Genomic DNA, 21,212 nt, shown 5'->3' with positions numbered 1-21,212 from the left:
TCCCCAAATACAGGTGTGCCATGCTTGTTGCGTCATACCCCAAAAGACTTGAGGCTGTAATTGCTGCCAAAGATGCTTCAACAAAGTACTGGTCTGAACACTTATGTAAATGTAATATTTACTTATTTTTTATATATATACATTTGCAAAAAGAAACCTGTTTTGCATTGTTGTTATGGGGTATTGTTTGTAGGTTGAAAATGATTTAATCCATTTTAGAATAAGGCTGTAACGTAACAAAATGTGGAAAAAGTGAAGGGGTCTGAATACTTTCTGAATGCAGTATAAATGTAGCCATTCTGCCCTGGTGATAGTATCTCTGAATGTGAGAAAGTAACCTTCCCCTTCCCTAGACTTCCCCATCTGTGAGGAGAGGGAAACTGAAGAACAGCAGCTGGGGGTGATAGGTGTAGGAGGGGGTCAGGAAAGGGGGCTCTGCTGGACATTGTGAACCACTTCCTCCAGGCCTCCCTTCACTAGAGTTTTGTGGTTTATGACATCACGGAATTAATTCCCGAAGTCCCTTCTAAATAGGGACTCCACACTATATATACAAAAGCATTTAAACAATGTAAAATGTGCAGTTTTGTCACACAACACAATGCCACAGATGTTTCAAGTTTTGAGGGAGTGTGCAATTGGCATGCTGACTGCAGGAATGTCCGCCAGAGCTGTTGCCAGAGAATTGAATGTTCGTTTCTCTACCATAAGCCGCCTCCAACATTATTTTAGAGAATTTGGCAGTACTTCCAACCGGCCTCACAGCCGCAGCCCATGTCCTCCACATCCAACGTCTTTCCCTGAGGGATCGTCTGAGACCAGCCAATCCCGACAGCTGATGAAACTGTGGGTTTGCACAATGGAATCATTTCTGCACAAGCTTTCAGAAACCGTCTCAGGGAAGCTCATCTGCATGCTCGTCATCCTCACCAGAGTCTTGACCTGATTGCAGTTCGACGTCGTAAACGACTTCAGTTGGCAAAGCTCACCTTCGATGGCCACTGGTACGCTGAACAAGTGTGCTCTTCATGGATGAATTCCGGTTTTAACTGCACCGGGCAGATGGCAGACAGCATGTGGGGTGTTGTGTGGGCGAGGGGTTTGCTGAACGTTGTGAACAGAGTGCCCCATGGTGGCGTTGGGGTTATGGTATGGGCAGGCATAAGCTACGGACAATGAATACAACTGCATTTTATTGATGGCAATTTGAATGCACAGAGATACCGTGACGAGATCCTGAGGCCCATTGTCGTGCCATTCATCCTCCACCATCACCTCATGTTTCAGCATGGTAATGCACGGCCCCATGTCGCAAGGATCTGTACACAATTCCTGGAAGCTGAAATTGTCCCAGTTCTTCCATGGCCTGCGTACTCACCAGATGTGTCACCTATTGAGCCTGTTTTGGATGATCTGGATCAATGTGTACGATATCGTGTTCCAGTTCCCACCAAAATCCAGCAACTTCGTAACAGCCATTGAAGAGGAGTGGGACAACATTCCACAGGCCATAATTAACAGCCTGACCAACTCTATTCGAAGGAGATGTGTCGCGCTGCATGAGGCAAATGGTGGTCACACCAGATACTGACTGGTTTTCTGATCCACGCCCCTACCTATTTGCATTACATGTTTCATTTTCACAGAGCACAATGTTGTAAGGGCTCCTATGTAGAATCAAATCAAACATTATTTGTCACATGCGCCGAATACAACACCTTACCGTGAAATACTTACTTACAAACTCTTAACCAACAATGCAGTTCAAGAAAGAGTTTAAAAAATAAACTAAAGTTAAAAAAAATAATAAAATAATAACGAGGCTATATACAGGGGGTACCGGTACCGAGTCAATGTGTGGGGGTACAGGTTAGTTGAGGTAATTTGTACATGTAGGTAGAGGTAAGGTGACTATGCATAGATAATAAACAGCAAGTTAGAAACAGTGTAAAAACAAATGGGCGGGGGGGGGGGGGGTCAATGTAAATAGTCCGGGTGGCCATTTGATAAATTCTTCCACAGTCATATGGCTTGGGGGTAGAAGCTGTTAAGGAGCCTTTTGGTCCTAGACTTGGTGCTCCGGTACCGCTTGCCGTGCAGTAGCAGAGAGAACAGTCTATAACTTGGGTGACTGGCGTCTTTGACAATCTTTTGGGCTTTTCTCTGACACACCTGGTAATAATACCTGATTTAGGGGCTAGCTTGCATGTGGGAGAAACAACTAGGTAATTAAGGGACAACAATGCCACAGAGCGCAAGTTGTCTCACAATGGTTCAAGTAGGATGACACTTAACTAGCATTGGCTTGACATGTGGAGTGGCCTTTGTTGTGTCAACGGTATTCGAACGTGTGATCCAACTCTACTCCTGACAATTCTATTGCAGCTGACCAAACAATGCATAGGATACTGGTGTAATTCAACATTTCACCATTAAACACTATGGGAAACGTTTGAGGGACCTTGATCATTTCAATAGGATCCAAAAGCTTTGGTCAATCTGACCAGCCCCACTGGGGAAAACTGGTTGAATCAATGTTATTTCCACGTCATTTCAACCAAAAACTCTATGCGAAGACATTGAATCAACACGGAAAACCGTTCTTTTTTTTCATGTTAGTTGACAGCTCAACCAAATGTTAATCACAACTAGACGTTAAACTGATGTCTGTGCGTGAGCATGATCTACTTGAGACAATAAAAAACGGAAAACAGTGCTATACCCAGTATAGTTTAATGACTGTTTCCATTGCATTATCCACTATAGCGTACAGTTTGATGACATTATCCGCATTATGACATCTTGACCTATATAAACTGCAGTCAACGCAAATGGCCGCTGTGTAGAGACACTGGAGATACCGTTGGATCCATTTCTTTACGATCACGAGTGACACCATCTTGGATAAGTGTTTTGATTATGGAAATGGCAAGTTACTTTGAAGTGTAATGTGTTGTATTGAGCATTGGCAGCCGCAGACAAGAGGGTTACCATGACTTTTTCCACTGCCCCGAGGTTCGTCTTGGGGTTGTTCCCGTTCCTTATACCCCTGACGATGGGTGAAGTGAACACCCCTAGGAATCCCATCCAATACCACATTAAGCATTATCTCCCATCAGTCTCCATTCAATGTTCATAATCGTTGTATGTAGAGGAGAGCATATTTTCTCTCAGCTAGATTAGGCCTACATGGCAGTTTAGTGCCTTTGCATGATATACAGTATACGCCTTCTCAAATACGATACAAAGCTATTTTCTGTAATATTATGTTTCTGTTTAGATGCTAAGAATTTCAGAGTTGGGTATTTCTTAATACTATACCATGACTTTGAGAGAGGATCTGGGTCTCCTGTTCCTTGGGGCTTAAGAGGCCGATGTAAGAAACTTAGTCTAATCAAGCTCTTGTATGTCAGCAAACACATTTTCCTGGCATGGATTAGGTCCACTCAACCAGAGGGCAAGGGAAACGCCAATAAATACACAGCCATTCTGAGTGATCACCTTCAACCTACACTGTATTGTGAATAATTTATATCCTGATGAGAGTGGTCTCATCAATGCCCCCATTCACAGGGCACGAGTGGTCACTGAACGGTTTGAAGAGCATGAAAAGGATGGTAAACCATATGCCAGGGTCGTCAGATCCCAACCCAATTGAACACTTAGTAGGAGATTCTGGAGCGGTGCCTGACACAGGGTTTTCCACCACCATCAACGAAACACCAAATGATGGAATTTCTTGTGGAAGAATGGTGTCGCATCCCTCCAATAGAGTTTCAGACACGTGTAGAATCTATGCTTAGGCGCATTGAAGCTGTTCTGGCGACTCGTGGAGGCCCAACGCCCTATTAAGACGCTGTGTTGGTGTTTCCTTTATTTTGGCAGTTACCTGTACATACAGTATTGTCTGCTCTCCAGAGCACTCTTACTGTGTTGATGTGAAGCTCTGTTGTTGCAGGTCTATTGGCAGGTCTCTGAGCAGCAGAAAAAAGCATGCAAGTAGATTCTATGATGGAACATCATTCCTCAAAAACAACTCTGAAGCAATATACTGATGTTTTAGAAGCAAGCCACATAATAATACAAACCTTATCCTGTTCTAGTTGGAATTCCGAAACTACACTGAACAAAAATATAAACGCAACATGCAACAATTTCAAAGATTTTACTAAGTTACAGTTCATACAAGGAAATCACTCAATTGAAATAAATTCATTAAGCCCTAATCTATGGATTTCACTTGACTGGGAATATAGATACTGTATGCATCTGTTGGTCAAAGATAGCTTTTTTTTAAAGTTAGGCGCGTGGATCAGAAAGCCAGTCAGTGTCTACTGTGACCACGATTTGCCTCATGCAGCGCGACACATCGCCTTCGCATAGAGTTGATCAGACTGTTAATTGTGGCCTGTGGAATGTTGTCCCACTCCTCTTCAATGGCTGTGCAAAGTTGCTGGATACTGGCGGGAACTGGAACGAGCAGTCGTACACGTCGATCCAGAGCACCCCGAACATGCTCAATGGGTGACATGTCTGGTGAGTATGCAGGCCATGAAATAACTGGGACATATAAACTCAGTAAAAAAAAAAAATGTCCTCTCACTGTCAACTGCGTTTATTTTCAGCAAACTTAACATGTGTAAATATTTGTATGAACATAACAAGATTCAACAACTGAGACAAAAAGTTCCACAGACATGTGACTAACATAAATGGAATAATGTGTTCCTGAACAAAGGGGGGGTCAAAATCAAAAGTAACAGTCAGTATCTGGTGTGGCGACCAGCTGCATTAAGTACTGCAGTGCATTTCCTCCTCATGGACTTCACCAGATTTGCCAGTTCTTGCTATGAGATGTTACCCCACTCTTCCACCAAGGCACCTGCAAGTTCCCGGACATTTCTGGGGGGAATGGCCCGAGCCCTCCGATCCAACAGGTCCCAGACGTGCTCAATGGGATTGAGATCCGGGCTCTTCGCTGGCCATGGCAGAACACTGACATTCCTGTCTTGCAGGAAATCACGCACAGAACGAGCAGTATGCTAGTGGCATTATCATGCTGGAGGGTCATGTCAGGATGAGCCTGCAGGAAGGGTACCACATGAGGGAGGAGGATGTCTTCCCTGTAACGCACAGCATTTCGATTGCCTGCAATGACAACAAGCTCAGTCCGATGATGCTGTGACACACCGCCCCAGACCATGAAAGACCCTCCACCTCCAAATTGATCCCACTCCAGGCCTCGGTGTAACGCTCATTCCTTCGACGTTAAACGGAAATCCAACCATCACCCCTGGTGAGACAAAACCGCGACTCTTCATTGAAGAGCACTTTTTGCCAGTCCTGTCTGGTCCAGCGATGGTGGGTTGGTGCCCATAGGCAACGTTGTTGCCGGCAATGTCTGGTGAGGAGGACCTGCCTTACAACAGGCCTACAAGCCCTCAGTCCAGCCTCTCTCAGCGGACAGTCTGAGCAGGGATGGAGGGATTGTGCGTTCCTGGTGTAACTCGGGCAGTTGTTGCCATCCTGTACCTGTCCCGCAGGTGTGTTGTTCGGATGTACCGATCCTGTGCAGGTGTTGTTACACGTGGTCTGCCACTGCGAGGATGATCAGCTGTCCATCCTGTCTCCCTGAAGCGCTGTCTTAGGCGTCTCACAGTACCGACATTGCAATTTATTGCCCTGGCCACATCTGCAGTCCTCATGCCTCCTGGCAGCATGCCTATGGCACGTTCACGCAGATGAGCCCTGGGCATCTTTCCTTTGGTGTTTTTCAGTCAGTAGAAAGGCCTCTTTAGTGTCCTAAGTTTTCATAACTGTGACCTTAGTACAGAGTCTGTACTCTGTTAGTGTCTTAACGACCGTTCCACAGGTGCATGTTCATTAATTGTTTATGGTTCATTGAACAAGCATGGAAACAGTGTTTAAACCCTTTACAATGAAGATCTGTGTTATTTGGAGTTTAACGAATTATCTTTGAAAGACAGGGTCCTGAAAAAGGGACGTTTCTTTTTTTGCTGCGTTTACGAATCAGCAACAACAACTAATGAAGTCCTAAACCCTTAACAAAGAGTTGGTACAGTTGAAACTGGGATTCATCCGTGAAGAGCACACTTCTCCAGCGTGGCTATCGAAGGTGAGCATTTGCCCAATAAATTTGGTTACAAAGCCGAACTGCAGTTAAGTCAAGACCCTGGTGAGGATGATGAGCACGCAGATGAGCATCTGACAGTTTTTGCAGAAATTCTTTGGTTGTAGAAACCCACAGTTTCATCAGCTGGCGTGGTTACATGTGGTCTGTTCAATTCATTAAATTCTCTGGCAACAGCTCTGGTGGACATTCCTGCAGTCAGCATGCAAATTGCACGCTCCCTCAACTTGAGACATCTGTGGCATTGTGTTGTGTGACAAAACTGCACATTTTAGAGTGGCCTTTTATTGTCCTCAGCACAAGGTGCACCTGTGTAATGATCATGCTGTTTAATTAGCTTGTTGATATGCCACACGTGACATTATCTTGGAAAATGAGAAATGCGCACTAACAAGGATGTAAACAAATTTGTGTAAAATAAATATATACATTTGTGTGTATGGAAAATTTCTGGGATCTTTTATTTCAGCTTATGAAAAATACATGTTACATTTCTATTTTTGTTCACTATACTGTATTTTTGTTCACTATACTGTATATCAAGACCCTTAAGGCTCTGGACAATTTGGATGTTTGTTTGTGGGACCCACACCTACAATCTCACATGACTATATGGTACATGTAACCTGGTCAAGATGGAAATCTCTCTTCTCGTTTGACACTATCGTATGACTGCGAGCAGTTGTCATACTCTGGATATTAACACTGAACTAACTGTACACACACACATCACACACCTTCCCTCTGTCTTTCTGTGAGGGGCTCCACTACCGTTCAAAGTTTTTAAAGATAACAGCAATAATGAACACCTCCACATCGCAACCAAACATGCAATGTGTTCTCCAACATGAAGACTCAAATGGAAAGTTGACCTTAGAAGGGAAGAAGGAAGAGGGATGAGGGGAAGTTACCTCGGTTACCTCGGTCATGGTTGGTGAGTGCTGACGGCTGCTTTCAAATATCTACAGTAGCTGCGTACAAGGACGGATTGTTAGACTAGTGCAACCACACGGAAAGTTGTGTTTGTGATCTAAAATACATTACTGATAAACTACTTAACATTCTTTAGAGATTCATTATTTCCAGTTCTGGGGATTGTTCCTCATCTATCAGGGATGGACCTTTATTCAGCCACAGCAGTCAACTTCCTGGGCACTGAGCAGGTGTTCCAACTTCACTCTTCCCCGGCTATCAGGACTGAATACAGACAGTCCTGGCTTAAGAGTAAGCTCTACCACCTCAGTGAACTCAGTATCAACGACAAAATACTATGACAATGTGTCCAAACGTGAGAAACAAAAAGAGAGACACACAATCTAAGAGCTCAGATGCAAAAATGTAATAACGTTTTGACAGCCGAGCTGTCTTCATGTGTGTCGAAACATGTCTTAGGCCGGGATTCAATCCAATCATGTGTTCTTGAGATATATATATATATAGAGATGATTGTCTATTTAGCCGACATATGCAGTATTTACCGTGGATGGGATCTTCACAAGCACGGGAACATTACCTATAAAAGGCACATTGTCGAAAATACCCGATCGGATTGAATCCTGCCCTTATTGTTTAGCTAAACAAACACCTGAAGATGGACATTCAACAGAGAGATATTGCAGTTTTGAATTGCCCTGGTTTCCTTATTCATATGCCTTAAATAATGAACCTTGTTTCTGTGTTTTTCAATCTCATTGAGGAAACAGGACTGTGTCTTATTTCAGAACCCTCCTTCGTACACTTGGACGTTGTCCCCGAGAGCATTAACAACCTTAATGGGAGGGACAATGAAGTCTACGTTCTTTAGTGACGAGGCCATGTAGTTTGACCTGCCAAACCAGTTCTACTACTCCTTTAACAGTACATACCGGTAGAAGCGCTATACTGTCCATTCTGTAAAAATAATTATCAAAGACGAACACATTACGAGAGATACTGTGGAGTAATCAAATATGTTTCGATGATTGTAAGACCACATTGGACCAGTGTTCAGTGTCGCTGACGTTGGCCAAGTCTTTGAGGTTAGGTATTTGACTCCAGTCACAATCCCCATCACGTCACCAAAGGAAACATACACATTCTACTGTTCCTTGACAGAGGGATTTGCGTAGACGTCAGCAAAGGCATATCTGAGAACAGGATTTGTCAGTCAGAATGGCAAACAAATCGTAGTTGGCATCAATGGGATGGTGCTATTTGGCGAGGACGTACAATGTCCAGCGTTCAATGACAGACTAAGTGGTAGAGAACATAAAGGGGTGTGCACACACTTTGATGGTCTAAACATAGCAGAGAGAAAGTAGAAATAGTTCCCTACTCATTCCCGTTTCGGAGTGCAGCGCCAATGGACATGACCCTGTCCTAAAAGGTCATTTTATTCACACTGGAGACACGGGGCCTGGTTCTAAACGGAAGTGTGAGTGTAGGCCTCTCAGTTTAGCTTACCGTTATGCAGTACACACATTCCATAGTTCCTGAGCCATTGGGAACGATTTGAAAAAGCTCTCTCAATGCCCACGCCCACACAGTAGGCCCATGGACTGCTCCAAACTCCAGTAGCAACCTTCACTTTGTGATGGATTAAAAGTACAACCAGAATCAAGGAGAGGACACATTGGATAAACATGTAATGAGAGGAGAGTTTATGGGCTGGAAATGGGCCGGATGAGGGAAATGGAAGTGGACCATAAGTTGATATCTGTTTTATTAATTTAAACGTTTAGCTACTGTTGTTATAACCAGCAGGGCACTTTAACCCCTAAAGACTGTTCATACAGCTGTTATCTGTTATTATATTCTACTAAGATAAATTGGCTCACAGATTACATGTGAATTCTTATATTTGAGGCACTTGGTAACAGATGTTCCCTCCAGCGACCAAGGAATGGGCAAAAATCGGTTTGAATGAGGCACTGGTGTGTTGTGGTGATACAACTGCCATCTTGTGGACAAAGTGGCTCTCCTTCTCACCATATCTTTTTTTCTCTCACCATTTTAGCAATGCAAGTTACTCTTACCACTCTCTATCATTAACCCCAGGCAGGCAATAGATTTAGCTTCATAAAGTTTAAGACACAAGATCTGAATGTGTTGTGATACAGTATCTTTGTATTTTAAATGTTCTTAAGAAAGGGAGGAAACTCAGGCAAAGAGTTTCAAAGTCAGTTCCTTTGCTCATCTTGTTCTCTGACTTCCCTCCTCTAGACACTCACCCATGCTTGCTATGTCAATGAATGACATCACTGTCTCCTTCATCACTGTTTGGCAGTCTTTCCATCAGGGAGAGAGGGGGAGAGATTTACAGGGCCTGAACTAATAGAAAAGAGGGATGTGAATAGTGAGGGGAAGATTGATTAACTCTCCATCCCCTCATCTCTTCAGGGCAAAAACCATTAAAGTGTATTTTGGGAACATCATTTTGTCCAAGAGTTTGAGGTGAAGGGGAGAATGTGAGTTCCTTGTCTCAGAGTGAGAATATTTAACAGTCAGAGAAGCATTCCACTGGTTTTGGCAGTGCAAGGTAAACTGTCTGTCTGTAGCTAAGAGTCTGTCAATGTACTTTGAAGTTTGGATCCCCAATTGTGAAACAGCCTCCTCCATTTCCAATATAACAACATAGAAGTTACTTAAATCAAAGCACACAGTTTTTCCCCCTCGGACATCATTGCACAAACGATAGAAGAGCACAATTTGTTTTTCAGCATTCCACGCTCATCTCCTCACCTTGAAAACAATGCTGGTGGGGCGCCTGTGGCACTAGTTCCGCCTACTGTGAGTTCTGCTTTAAGAGAGGAGCCCGTGTTTGGTGATATCATTAGACTGAAGTTAACAAGGGCCCCAGTGGAAAATAATCCACGCTGATACTCTTTTCACTTTTTGTGGTCTTCTTGGATAGTAAAAAAATAAATCTTAGAAAGAGAAAAGAATACAGCGCCATTACACTGGCAGGCAAGCTGTCAGCTTGTCATTAAATAATTAATCTAGCTATATCTAACGTGGAACCAGGCATATTGTCATTGTTGAGCACATAGTAACTGATGTCATCTCAGTTGTTGGTCCTTGTTTTGTTGTGTTGTCATAAATGTACTTACCTGGTCAGAGTATTAGGTATTAAAGCCAGTCATGAAAGTTAACATTTTTATTGGTGACATAAGTGAAGGTTGCACAGACATAAGTAAAAAAGATTGTGAAAAGTATTTTAGGGCTTCAGTTTGAATTCTTTAACAATTCATTTTTTTTTTGCACAAAGTACTGGCTAAGTTTCATGACATCAGTCAGTGATGTCACAGTTGGAAGCCCTAAATAGCTCACACACATGTTGAACCCTCTTTACACCTCCACCACAACAGGACATATAACCTTCTTATGTTCACATTTCCGGCCAATTGCAGGAGCCAACATGTCTCATTTAAACCCCATATGCCATCCTTGTTTGTAAAGGCAAAAAAACAATGATACGTGTAGGGCCATCGTCAGAAAGTCTTAAAGTGATTCACCATTGCACAGCAGCAGTCAAATGGCTAACCTGAAGCACAGCTGAAAGCACTACAGTTCACCTGATTCCTCATCATAACCCATCAGTATGGTATGTGCCATAGCCTACTGCTATTTCTGTAACCTTGCTTAATGTGTTTATGCAATGACCAGAGTTTTCTAAAAAACCTTCTAGAGAGGCTATGAATCATGTAGAATGGCAGTAAATTAGTTTGACGTTTTCAAATATTTTCTGGGGGAGGACCCCCCCTAGCCACAACACCAGACTTGGTCCCCGCAATGTCTATACCACTTCGCCCTTGGCGAAGACAGCAGAGTTTTTCCAGTCCGAGTACACCAGGAAGCCAGTGAACGTGCTGTCAGTCTTAGAGCTGGAGTAGAAACCACTGTACTCGCCCAACGCCATCTGCACCCACACCTGATCGCCCGGGATGAGGTGCAGCAGCGAGCCTCCGGACAAAGATGCTGGCTTGGGCCAGTTCCCATAGAACTGGAAGTAGGACGCCATCGTGTGACCGTTCTTCATCAGGTCAAACTGCAGGCTGGCCCGGTAGACGGTGGCGTGGACCGCAAAGTAGTAGACGCCGGGCACTTTGCAGGTGAAGCGTCCTGTTTCCGTGTTGAAGTCACCCTGCTCGTTTAGCGTTACCTTGTCAAAGCGCACAGCATCTTCCGCCGCCACGGGCATGGTGCGGCCCTCGGACAACTTGGCGCTGAAGGCTGATTTGGGAGCGATGGCGCACTCCCCCGACTGCCCCCTGTCTCCTTTATCTCCAGAGTTCCCCTGATCTCCAGTGAGGCCTCTAAGGCCTGACTCGCCTTTAGGGAGAATAGGGTAAAAACACAATACTGTTACTACTGTTTATTCAATAACACTTGAACCAATTGAACCAGGGGAAGACTCATGGATCTATATAGTCCAAAGTATGTTGTAGAAAGTATGGTGCACTGTACCCGTCTCTCCTCTGTCTCCCTTCTCTCCCTTCTCCCCAGGAACAGAATCACGCCCGTCCCTCCCATCTCTTCCTGGTTGGCCAAGACTGCCGTGCACCCCAGGGGTACCTGGGATACCTGGGTGTCCCGTACACAGACTGGGCGGGATCTTGTTGTCGTCTAATTGGCTGGAGAAGTTGACCAGTAGAAAAGGGAGGAGGAGGAGGGGCCACAGCTGGAGTGATGTCATTTCAATGCTACTATGTAGAGGAGAGAAACATTCTTTGTCAACGTGAAGGAAAGAAAAAATTTCTGCTTGATATTCTATTCTCTAGAACTGACTTCTCCCGGGGATCCTCAGTGTTTCATCTGTGAGTTTATAAATAGCTATGGTGTTCCTTGATTTATTCTGCAGATGTTATGAGATGCACAACAGTGCAAGGGTTATATAATCACAAGGAAACCTAATTACACAAGCTCTTGAACCCATAAATGCTATGGAAATATCCTTCAAAGAATTATGACATGAAATGATAGCAGGAAAATAACCTGTAATGTAGTGTAACGGCTGTCATATATTAGAGACTGAATCAGCTTTTCTTATTGACATACATTATTGACTACACTGACTTGTGTAGTGTGAATACAGACGTTCAACTCCTTTCCCATTGGTCACATGTGTAGACAAAGGTCTTGGACTCTCACTCAACTGGACACAGCTGAGAGGAGGGGTCAGATGACCAGGGGAAAACATGCAACTGGAGGAGAGGGAGTGGCGGAACTTGAATAACCATCTAAAAATAACATAAGACGCCTCATACCACGGACACAAACCTTTGAGAGTATAGGCCCCCGGTACAGTTAATGAGAGCATACACAGTACCTAGAGTGCCTTCGGAAAGTATTCAGACCCCTTGACTTTCCACATTTTGTTACATTCCATCCTTATTTTAAGATTGATTAAATAATTTTTTTGTATCAGTCTACACACAATACCCCATAATGACAAAGCAAAAACAGGTTTTTAGAAATCTGGGCAACATTATTAAAAATAAACTTAAATATCACATTAGCATTAGTATTCAGACCCTTTACTCAGTACTTTGTTGAAGCACCTTTGGCAGCGATTACAGCCTCGAGTCTTCATGACGCTACAAGCTTGGCACATCTGTATTTGGGGAGTTTCTCCCATTCTTCTCTGCAGATCCTCTCAAGCTCTGTCAGGTTGGATGGGGAGTGTCGCTGCACAGCTATTCTCAGGTCTCTCCAGAGATCAGGTTCAAGTCAGGGCTCTCTGGCTGGGCCACTCAAGGACATTCAGAGACTTGTCCCGAAACCACTCTTGCGTTGTTTTGGCTGTGTGCTTAGAGTGAACCTTCACCCCAGTCTGAGCTCATGAGCGCTCTGGAGCATGTTTTCATCAAGGATCTCTCTGTACTTTCCTCTATTCACCTTTTCCTCGATCCTGACAAGTCTCCCAGTCCCTGCCACTGAAAAACATCCCCACAGCATGATGCTTCCACCATGCTTCACCGTAGGGATGGTGCCAGGTGTCCTCCAGATGTGACGCTTGGCACTCAGGCCAAAGAGTTCAATCTTGGTTTCATCAGACCAGACAATCTTGTTTCTCATGGTCTGAGAGTCTTTAGATGCCTTTTGGCACACTCCAAGCGGGCTGTCGTGCAGTTTAATGAGCAGCTTCCGTCTGGCCACACTACCATAAAGGCCTGATTGGTGGAGTGCTGCAGAGATGGTTGTCCTTCTGGCAGGTTCTCCCATCTCCACAGAGGAACTCTGGAGCTCTGTCAGAGTGACCATCAGGTTCTTGGTCACCTCCCTGACCAAGGCCTTTTTCCCTTGATTGCTCATCGATTGCTCTTGATTGCCCGGGCGGCTAGCTCTAGGAAGTCTTGGTGGTTCCAAACTTCTTCCATTTAAGAATGATGGAGGCCACTGTGCTCTTGGGGACCTTCAATGAAGCAGACAATTTTTGGGTACCTTCCCCAGATCTGTCCCTCGACACAATGCTGTCTCGGAGCTCTACGGACAATTCCTTCGACTTCATGGCTTGGTTTTTGCTCTGACTTGTACTGTCAACTGTGGGACCTTATATAGACCGGTGTGTGCCTTTCCAAACCATGTCCAATCGATTGAACTTACCACAATTGCTCAATTTCAAGTCTCATTGCAAAGGGTCTAAATACTTATGTAAATAAGGTATTTTGGTTTTTATTATTTTTTATTATTAGCAAATAATTCAAACATTTGTTTCGCTTTGTCATTATGGGGTATTGTGTGTAGATTGAGGATTTAATTTTATTTAATTCATTTTAGAAAAAGGCTGTAACGGAACAAAATGTTGAAAAAAGGGAAGGGGTCTGAATTTTTTCCGAATGCACTGTATGGCCGACAGGCATTACACTTTTAAAAGGCTATAAGGGCAATCAGATTAGGACCATACCCTATATAGGTCCAGTGTGGCTCAGTTGGTAGTTGGTAGAGCATGGTGCTTGCAGCGCCAGGGTTGTGGGTTCGATTCCCACGGGGGACCAGTATGGAAAAACAATATGGAAATGTATGCACGCACTACTGGTCTGGATGAGAGCGTCTGCTAAATAACTGAAATGTGATAATGTTCAACATCTGTTGGCGTCAGTAGACTTCTTTTTAAAACAGCGTTTCACATTAAATGTTAACGAGAGCAGCAGTGCCAGAATGGAAGCAATCATTATTTACACTGTTCAAAACAAAAGCTCAGTGTTGCTCCTGCTTTGTCCTGCTTTCCTTTGGTGTGAGTTCGGGATCGTGTCTGTGTCGTCTGTGTGTGTGTGAGCCTGAGGGTTTTGAAGTGAGGGACAGAGTGTCTCCGCCCCCTCCTTCAGCAGTCCTGGGAACGAGAGGTGCCAGATGTGAGCAACTGACAACAAACAGTCTGTCTACAGACTGACACTGTTGGCTACCATGGGACTGGATCACATGACGGGTCTCACAAAGCCTGAAAAAACAGACACTGGGAACGGCAGGGCATGTCTCCAGAGCACTTCACAATCAATTTTCTGATAGCAAGAGTGAACCACGTGGCAGAGAACTGTGCAACTTGATCACACAAAAGAATGCTCACGTTGAAAATGTAAAATTACTACCACAGAATATGCCCATACTCAAATGTCCGTTTTAGACATCTAATAAAACTATCTTAGAGTAAGGACTTCCAGCCTGTAGTGTGCTCACTACAAGCAAGTATTACTTTAAGGCCAGAAAATGTGAAATCCTGTCTTCCAGGTTATTTTCAGTTCAGCGCAGCCGTTGTGAGTCAGTGGTATATTTCAGCCACAGCTGCTGTATTCTTTATGACAGCATTTAAAGACCTGTTCCGAGCAGAGAGGTCTGGCCTGTGGAGAAACTAGCCGAAAGATGTGTCAGCATTCTGAGGAAGAACAGACAGACAGGATAAACACTGGAATCTGAGAAGCTGCAGACCACTGTATCCCTATATTGACCACAAACTCACTTTTTTTTGTGGGAATACAATATGCAAAATACAGTAATACCTCAGTATGTATTGTTGCAACTTTCTGAGCAACTAATCATCCAATAACAGAGGGGATGTTGGCAGTATCACAAAGATTCACAGTATAGCATGTTTCTGACGAGGATAGCAGCAGTTTTATGACTGGTTAGAAAAATGTATACTATTTGAACAGGATACTATTTGTTACTTCATTAAAACAAGTATATTCCAATTACACAGGAATTCATCAATGCATTTGCAAAACAAAATTAGTTGCCTGTGAAACATACATTCCTCCATTCCTTTACTGACTGTTTACGTAGCAGCAAAATATTGTCAATGGAAAATAGATCCTTTTCCTTATTGTAGATCATGTTGAACCACACCTACTCACAGCAGACAGTGAATATATAAAACTGTTTTCAATCAGGAATTATGTGAAAATAAAGTTTACCAGTTAACGTGCAAAAGTCCTCAGGAGCTGCAGTCTTTGCCTTGTGCTGAAGTGAAAACAGTCATAAGTTATATTTTCTGCTTTAGCCAAAGAGGCTGGGAAAAGAAGGAGAACTCTGTCTTGAAAGGAAACGGTAATAAAAGCAAATTAGAAAGGGAGGGTGGGTGGGAGAGAGAGAGAGAGAGGGAGGGAGATGGAGAGGAAAAGACAGTTCGAGTAGGAGGGAAATATTTGAAGTCTCGCCAGCGCAAATAATAAAGGGGAAAATAAATCTTCACTAAAAAGCTCAGGATCAAACAAGAGGGAGGGAGAGGTTGAGAAATCAGGAAAGTGAGTGAGGGGGAAAAAGTAGGTGCAGTGAGGATAACAAAGGTTGGCAGATTACATCAGATTTTAAGATTCGACACTGGAGGAATTTCTTTCCCCAACATAAACAGTGGGAGAGATCAGACTGTTGTGGTCGCTGGTCGGGGACATGTAACCACGACACACTGAGGCAAAGTCCTGGAAAACTCGAGCAATACTGTTAAATGCTGTTACAGCCTCCCCTTCATATTGTGAACTCCTCAAAAAGCAGTAAGGCCTTGGAATCGGAGGATTCTTCATTATTAGCCTTGACGCGGAGACATTTGTTCGGTTTCATGAGAGTAAAGATCCAGGGAGATGAAATGATTGAAATGATGTTATCTTAGAGCGAAGCAATGCTGTTCTTTCCTCCAGAAATTGAAACAAAAGAGACTTTGGCTGGAATCGTCTCCTCGTGTCAGTTGTGAGCTGATTGAGGAATGTGAAATAGTCAGAAAACATCCCACTTAACCATTTGCAGCCACTCTTAAAGAGGATGTGACTTATTTTACTGAACTATCACTCACTTTGATCTCCGTCTCTCCATGCAAAACATGGATGTGTCCCTAAAGTCTGCTACAGCATTTACAAAGCAAACACCTTGAGTTAGTAGTAAGTCACTGATGACACCCCTACAGGTACAGACTACGTTGATGGGACTGCTGAGGCTTGGTCACATTTAGGGTGGAACCTCCATGTTTCTACACATGGGTTTGGTTTGGTCTTTACACCACTTCACTGTTTTATGGGACAAAAGAGGTTGGCAATTGCTCTTTAAAATCCCAGACCTAGACTTTTCCTTTTCACTCGAGGCAATTGAACTGTTTCACAGAGGACTACACAAGCCTTGCGTTGAGGCCAGTAGCCATAACTGCACTGAGGTGGTGCAGATTTATACACTGCTCAAAAAAATAAAGGGAACACTTAAACAACACAATGTAACTCCAAGTCAATCACACTTCTGTGAAATCAAACTGTCCACTTAGGAAGCAACACTGATTGACAATAAATTTGACATGCTGTTGTGCAAATGGAATAGACAAAAGGTGGAAATTATAGGCAATTAGCAAGACACCCCCAAAAAAGGAGTGATTCTGCAGGTGGTGACCACAGACCACTTCTCAGTTCCTATGCTTCCTGGCTGATGTTTTGGTCACTTTTGACTGCTGGCAGTGCTCTCACTCTAGTGGTAGCATGAGACGGAGTCTACAACCCACACAAGTGGCTCAGGTAGTGCAGTTCATCCAGGATGGCACATCAATGCGAGCTGTGGCAAAAAGGTCAGTGTTGCTTCCTAAGTGGACAGTTTGATTTCACAGAAGTGTGATTGACTTGGAGTTACATTGTGTTGTTTAAGTGTTCCCTTTATTTTTTTGAGCAGTGTATATGGTTTCAATTACCATTAGACAATCAGTCAATTTTTTCCCCTGCTCGTTTGGACACAAAAGACTGTAAAAACATTAAAAACGTGATTTGTATTTTGGGAATCTGTTCCAAAGTATTCTCAAGCATAATAGAAAGATGTACAGAATGTGATTGTGTACAAATGTAAGCAAGGTTTGAAATTATTATGTTTTTGACAAATATTATATATATGTTTGGGCTTCTTACGGTCAATTTTCAGTCTACAAATTATTTGTAATTCTCTTCAGGCCCCCTGACCATTTGCTGATCCCTGCCTTAGATTATCCTTTCATTTCTACAGCAAAAGTCATTATTAAAATAACCATGACAGACTGAACCAGTGTCCCCAGCCTTTTGGAGGCCCTAAGCGAGTGGCATGAATGACTCACAAATGTTATGGAACTATAACATTTCAAATTCCGAACTCAATATATTGTGCAGTTTGTCAATACCTTATGCTGTCATTATTTCACAAGACCACCGGGGTAGAATACATGTCAAATGAAGGTATACAATGGTGTTGATGTACCATTTGATTAGACTTTATTTGGATCTCTTTTAGTCCCCATTTGGACTAATCTTCCAAGAGTCCATAAACATTCAAATACAATTAATAATACGAACACATTTTCACGTATAACACACTATTACAAACATATATAATATACTAACATAATGACCCAATAAATACTCAATCTAAAAAAATATTGATTCTTCATCTACTATAGTCCCACAACATTTCTATGTATTATATTTAAATCGTTTTAAAATAATGTTTAAATTTATATATTGAAAGGTTTCTAGTTTGCTCAGTTAATTTATTCCATTTCTTTATTGCTCTAAATCGAAATGTTATTTTGCCTATTTCTCTTTTCTGTCTGGATAACGCATAGATGGTGGACAATCTATTCCTAGTATTTACGGAATGTCTGTCTCTTACCAACTGAATATCATTGTGAATAGAACTTGGCCGTTTTAAATGATGTATATTATGAAATAAAATAAGCATGTTTTTTTCAATTATCTTGTCAATTGATGACCAACCAAGAACACTGTGCATGACTGCAACAGAAGAACCATATCTCCACCTTAAAACAATCCCTGCTGCTTTGTTCTGTGCATTCTGCAGCCTCCTAACTTCACTTGATGATGCATTTCCCCAGACCACAGAACAGTAGTTCACCTGACTCTCAATTAATGCTTGTGTTATTTGCTGAAGAATTGTTCCTGGTAAATATTTAGCTATCCTTCTGATTATGCATGCTGTTTCATTTTTTTTTTTACATAGATTAGTTATTTGAGACGACCATGATAAGCAGTTGTCTAGCTGCATTCCCAATAGTTTGGTTTCTGCCACTTCTTCAATTTGTACTCCTCCCATACTTAATTGTATCCCATGCTGTTTTGGCCTTTTCCTAGTTGAACAGACCAACATAACTTTGGTTTTCTTGGTGTTTAAAACAAGTTTGTTTTGGCAAACCCACTCCCTGATATTCTCCAAATCTCCTTGTAAAGCCGGCTGTACCTGTTGTACCGATTGTCTTGCTGCATAAATTGTAGTGTCATCTGCAAATATAGTAGCTTGAGTTTCAACTAAGGCATAGGGAAGGTTGTTGGTATATATTAAATAAAGAAGTGGCCCAAGGCAGCTGCCCTGCGGTATTCCACAGTTTAACACGAGGGGAAGAAAATGAACCATTGATATAGGTGGACTGTTTCCTGTCAGTTAGATATGACTGTACCCAATTCAATGCTACCTCCTTAAAACCATAATGCATTCATTTTGTCAAAATTATTTCATGATCCACTAAATCAAATGCTGCACTGAAATCTAAAAATAGTACACCCACAAACTTGCCATTAACCATAGCATTAAGCCACTGGTCAGTCATGTCAACCAATGCAGTGGTAGTGGAATGGTTTTTGCGATAAGCATGTTGATTGGCTGTAAACAAATCATTCTTTTCCATGTAGTCCCACATTTGTCTACTCACAATACCCTCCAATATCTTACTGCGTGTAGGGAGTAGACTAATTGGTCGTCTATTGGCAGGAGTAATGGGTTCTTTGCAGTCTTTCGGAATAGGACACAGTTTCGCATGCTTCCATACATTTGCAAACATCCCCTTTTCCAGTGACCAATTAAATATGTATCTCAGTGGAACTGCAATCTCGGGAGCAGCACAGCGAAGCAAAAAATTGTCCATAAGACCATAACCTGTAGATTTACCATCAGGTAATGGTAAATCCTCCTCCACTGACACCGTTTGCAGACTAAAAGAGCAGATCTTGTTGCTCATAATACAATCATCAATCCATTGGACAATAGCTTGTTTGGAAGAATGTATGTTTACGTTGTTGCTCAGTAAATTAATTTTCTTTGTAAAAAAATCTGCAAAATGATTGGCAATATCAAGTGGTTTTGTTATTATTCTCCTGTCAACCTCCACACTAGATGGGCATGATGAGATCGATGTACCAAGTAAGCCCTTAACTGTGTTCCATACCTTTTTAGAATCATTTTTACAATCAATAAAAGCATTGTTGTAAAATAACTTTTTTTTCTTCTAATTCAATTTAACTGCATAATTACGTAATGTTATATAATTCTGTTCATCAATTTCTAATTTGGACTTGGCTGCTAAGACTTTTGCCACATTTCTTTGAGAAAAAGCCTCACCCAGTTCATCATCAATCCATGGAGATGGACGGGCACCAACTGTACTCTTTCTTATAGGGGCATGATGGTCCATTACCTCAGTGAGCAAATCAATAAAACATTCTGTAGCGTGATTTAAATCATCCTCTAGATAAATCAGCTCCCAGGGTACAGCAGCCAAATCATTTAGAAACAGCTCATGATTAAATGTTTAAAAAAAAAATGCTGACCACAATCCTAGGGGGTTTCTTTGGAACCTTGGTGTTCATGGTTATGGTCACAATATTATGGTCTGTCCAGCCCACTGGCATTGATCTGGCTTTTAAGCATTGCAATGGTATATTACAGAAAATCAGATCAATGCATGTGTCTGAACGATGACCCAACTTAATTGATGATCTAGTAGTATCATTAACCATTTGTTTCAAACCACAGTTCTTGGCATATCTCATCAATTTTGTTCTATTCAAATTATTGTGATCCTTTAAATTTATATTATATTATATATTTATAAGGAATACCTAGGATAAAGCAATCCTTCTGCCCCCCCCCCCCCCCTTAAAAGATCTAGATGCACTATTGTAAAGTGGCTGTTCCACTGGATGTCATAAGGTGAATGCACCAATTTGTAAGTCGCTCTGGATAAGAGCGTCTGCTAAATGACTTAAATGTAAATGTAAATGTATATTAAAATCACCCAAGATAAATACATCTCTGTTGCTATCTGTGGCCTGGTCAAACCCAGTACATAAGTCATCCAGATAGGACACCTTAGAGCTAGGAGGTCTATACACACATCCCACCAATATGGGTGAGGCAGATGTTCTTGAGCCCATAGTGCCTCTATTTGACATACATTAAGGTCATCCCTCCTCTTAAAAGGTATACGATTCTGAATATACAGTGCTACACCCCCACCATTGCTATTCCTGTCCCTTCTCAGTAGACTATATCCTTGAATGTTAATGTGCCCATCATTTACAGATGCATCTAAATGCATTTCGGTCAAAGCCAAAATATGAATATTATTTATGTTGACCATGTTAAAAACCTCATGTATTTTGTTAGGAAGGCTACATGCATTAACCTGAGCCATATGCAGCCCTTTCCTTATCAAGTGGAGATCAATAGAGCATGTATTCATTATAGTTGAAGTTGTCATGATACACTACAACACACAAACTCAGATTTGAACATTACATTAAAATACCCAGGGAGTTACTCTAGAGTCCTGATACTATCAGGATTGTGGTCAAAAGACATT

At 42.3% G+C, this 21,212-nt stretch overlaps 1 protein-coding gene across 3 annotated transcripts; it reads right to left on the bottom strand.

Moving 5' to 3' along the window:
- Positions 1-10,271: 10,271 nt before the first annotated feature.
- LOC129832427 (complement C1q tumor necrosis factor-related protein 5-like) lies at positions 10,272-16,300 on the bottom strand. Of its 3 annotated transcripts, XM_055896478.1 has the most exons (4): positions 15,541-16,300; positions 14,037-15,002; positions 11,597-11,835; positions 10,272-11,461 (listed from the first exon to the last, which is right to left on the bottom strand). In XM_055896478.1, exons 2-4 carry the CDS (start codon positions 14,078-14,080, stop codon positions 10,926-10,928), a joined length of 819 nt encoding a protein of 272 aa, XP_055752453.1. In that variant the 5' UTR covers positions 14,081-15,002; positions 15,541-16,300; the 3' UTR covers positions 10,272-10,925. The 3 variants fall into 3 exon arrangements, with proteins under 3 accessions (XP_055752453.1, XP_055752455.1, XP_055752454.1); XM_055896480.1 differs by lacking the exon at positions 14,037-15,002 and having other exon boundaries at positions 11,597-11,832; positions 15,541-16,297; XM_055896479.1 differs by lacking the exon at positions 14,037-15,002 and having other exon boundaries at positions 15,541-16,296.
- Between the last annotated feature and the right edge of the window lie 4,912 nt (positions 16,301-21,212).

This window comes from Salvelinus fontinalis, chromosome 33 (assembly GCF_029448725.1).
Source record: "Salvelinus fontinalis isolate EN_2023a chromosome 33, ASM2944872v1, whole genome shotgun sequence".
In the NCBI taxonomy this organism is placed as follows: Eukaryota; Metazoa; Chordata; class Actinopteri; order Salmoniformes; family Salmonidae; genus Salvelinus; species Salvelinus fontinalis.
Note: the sequence above shows the minus strand (reverse complement) of the source record. Positions and strands in the feature narration are given on the sequence as shown.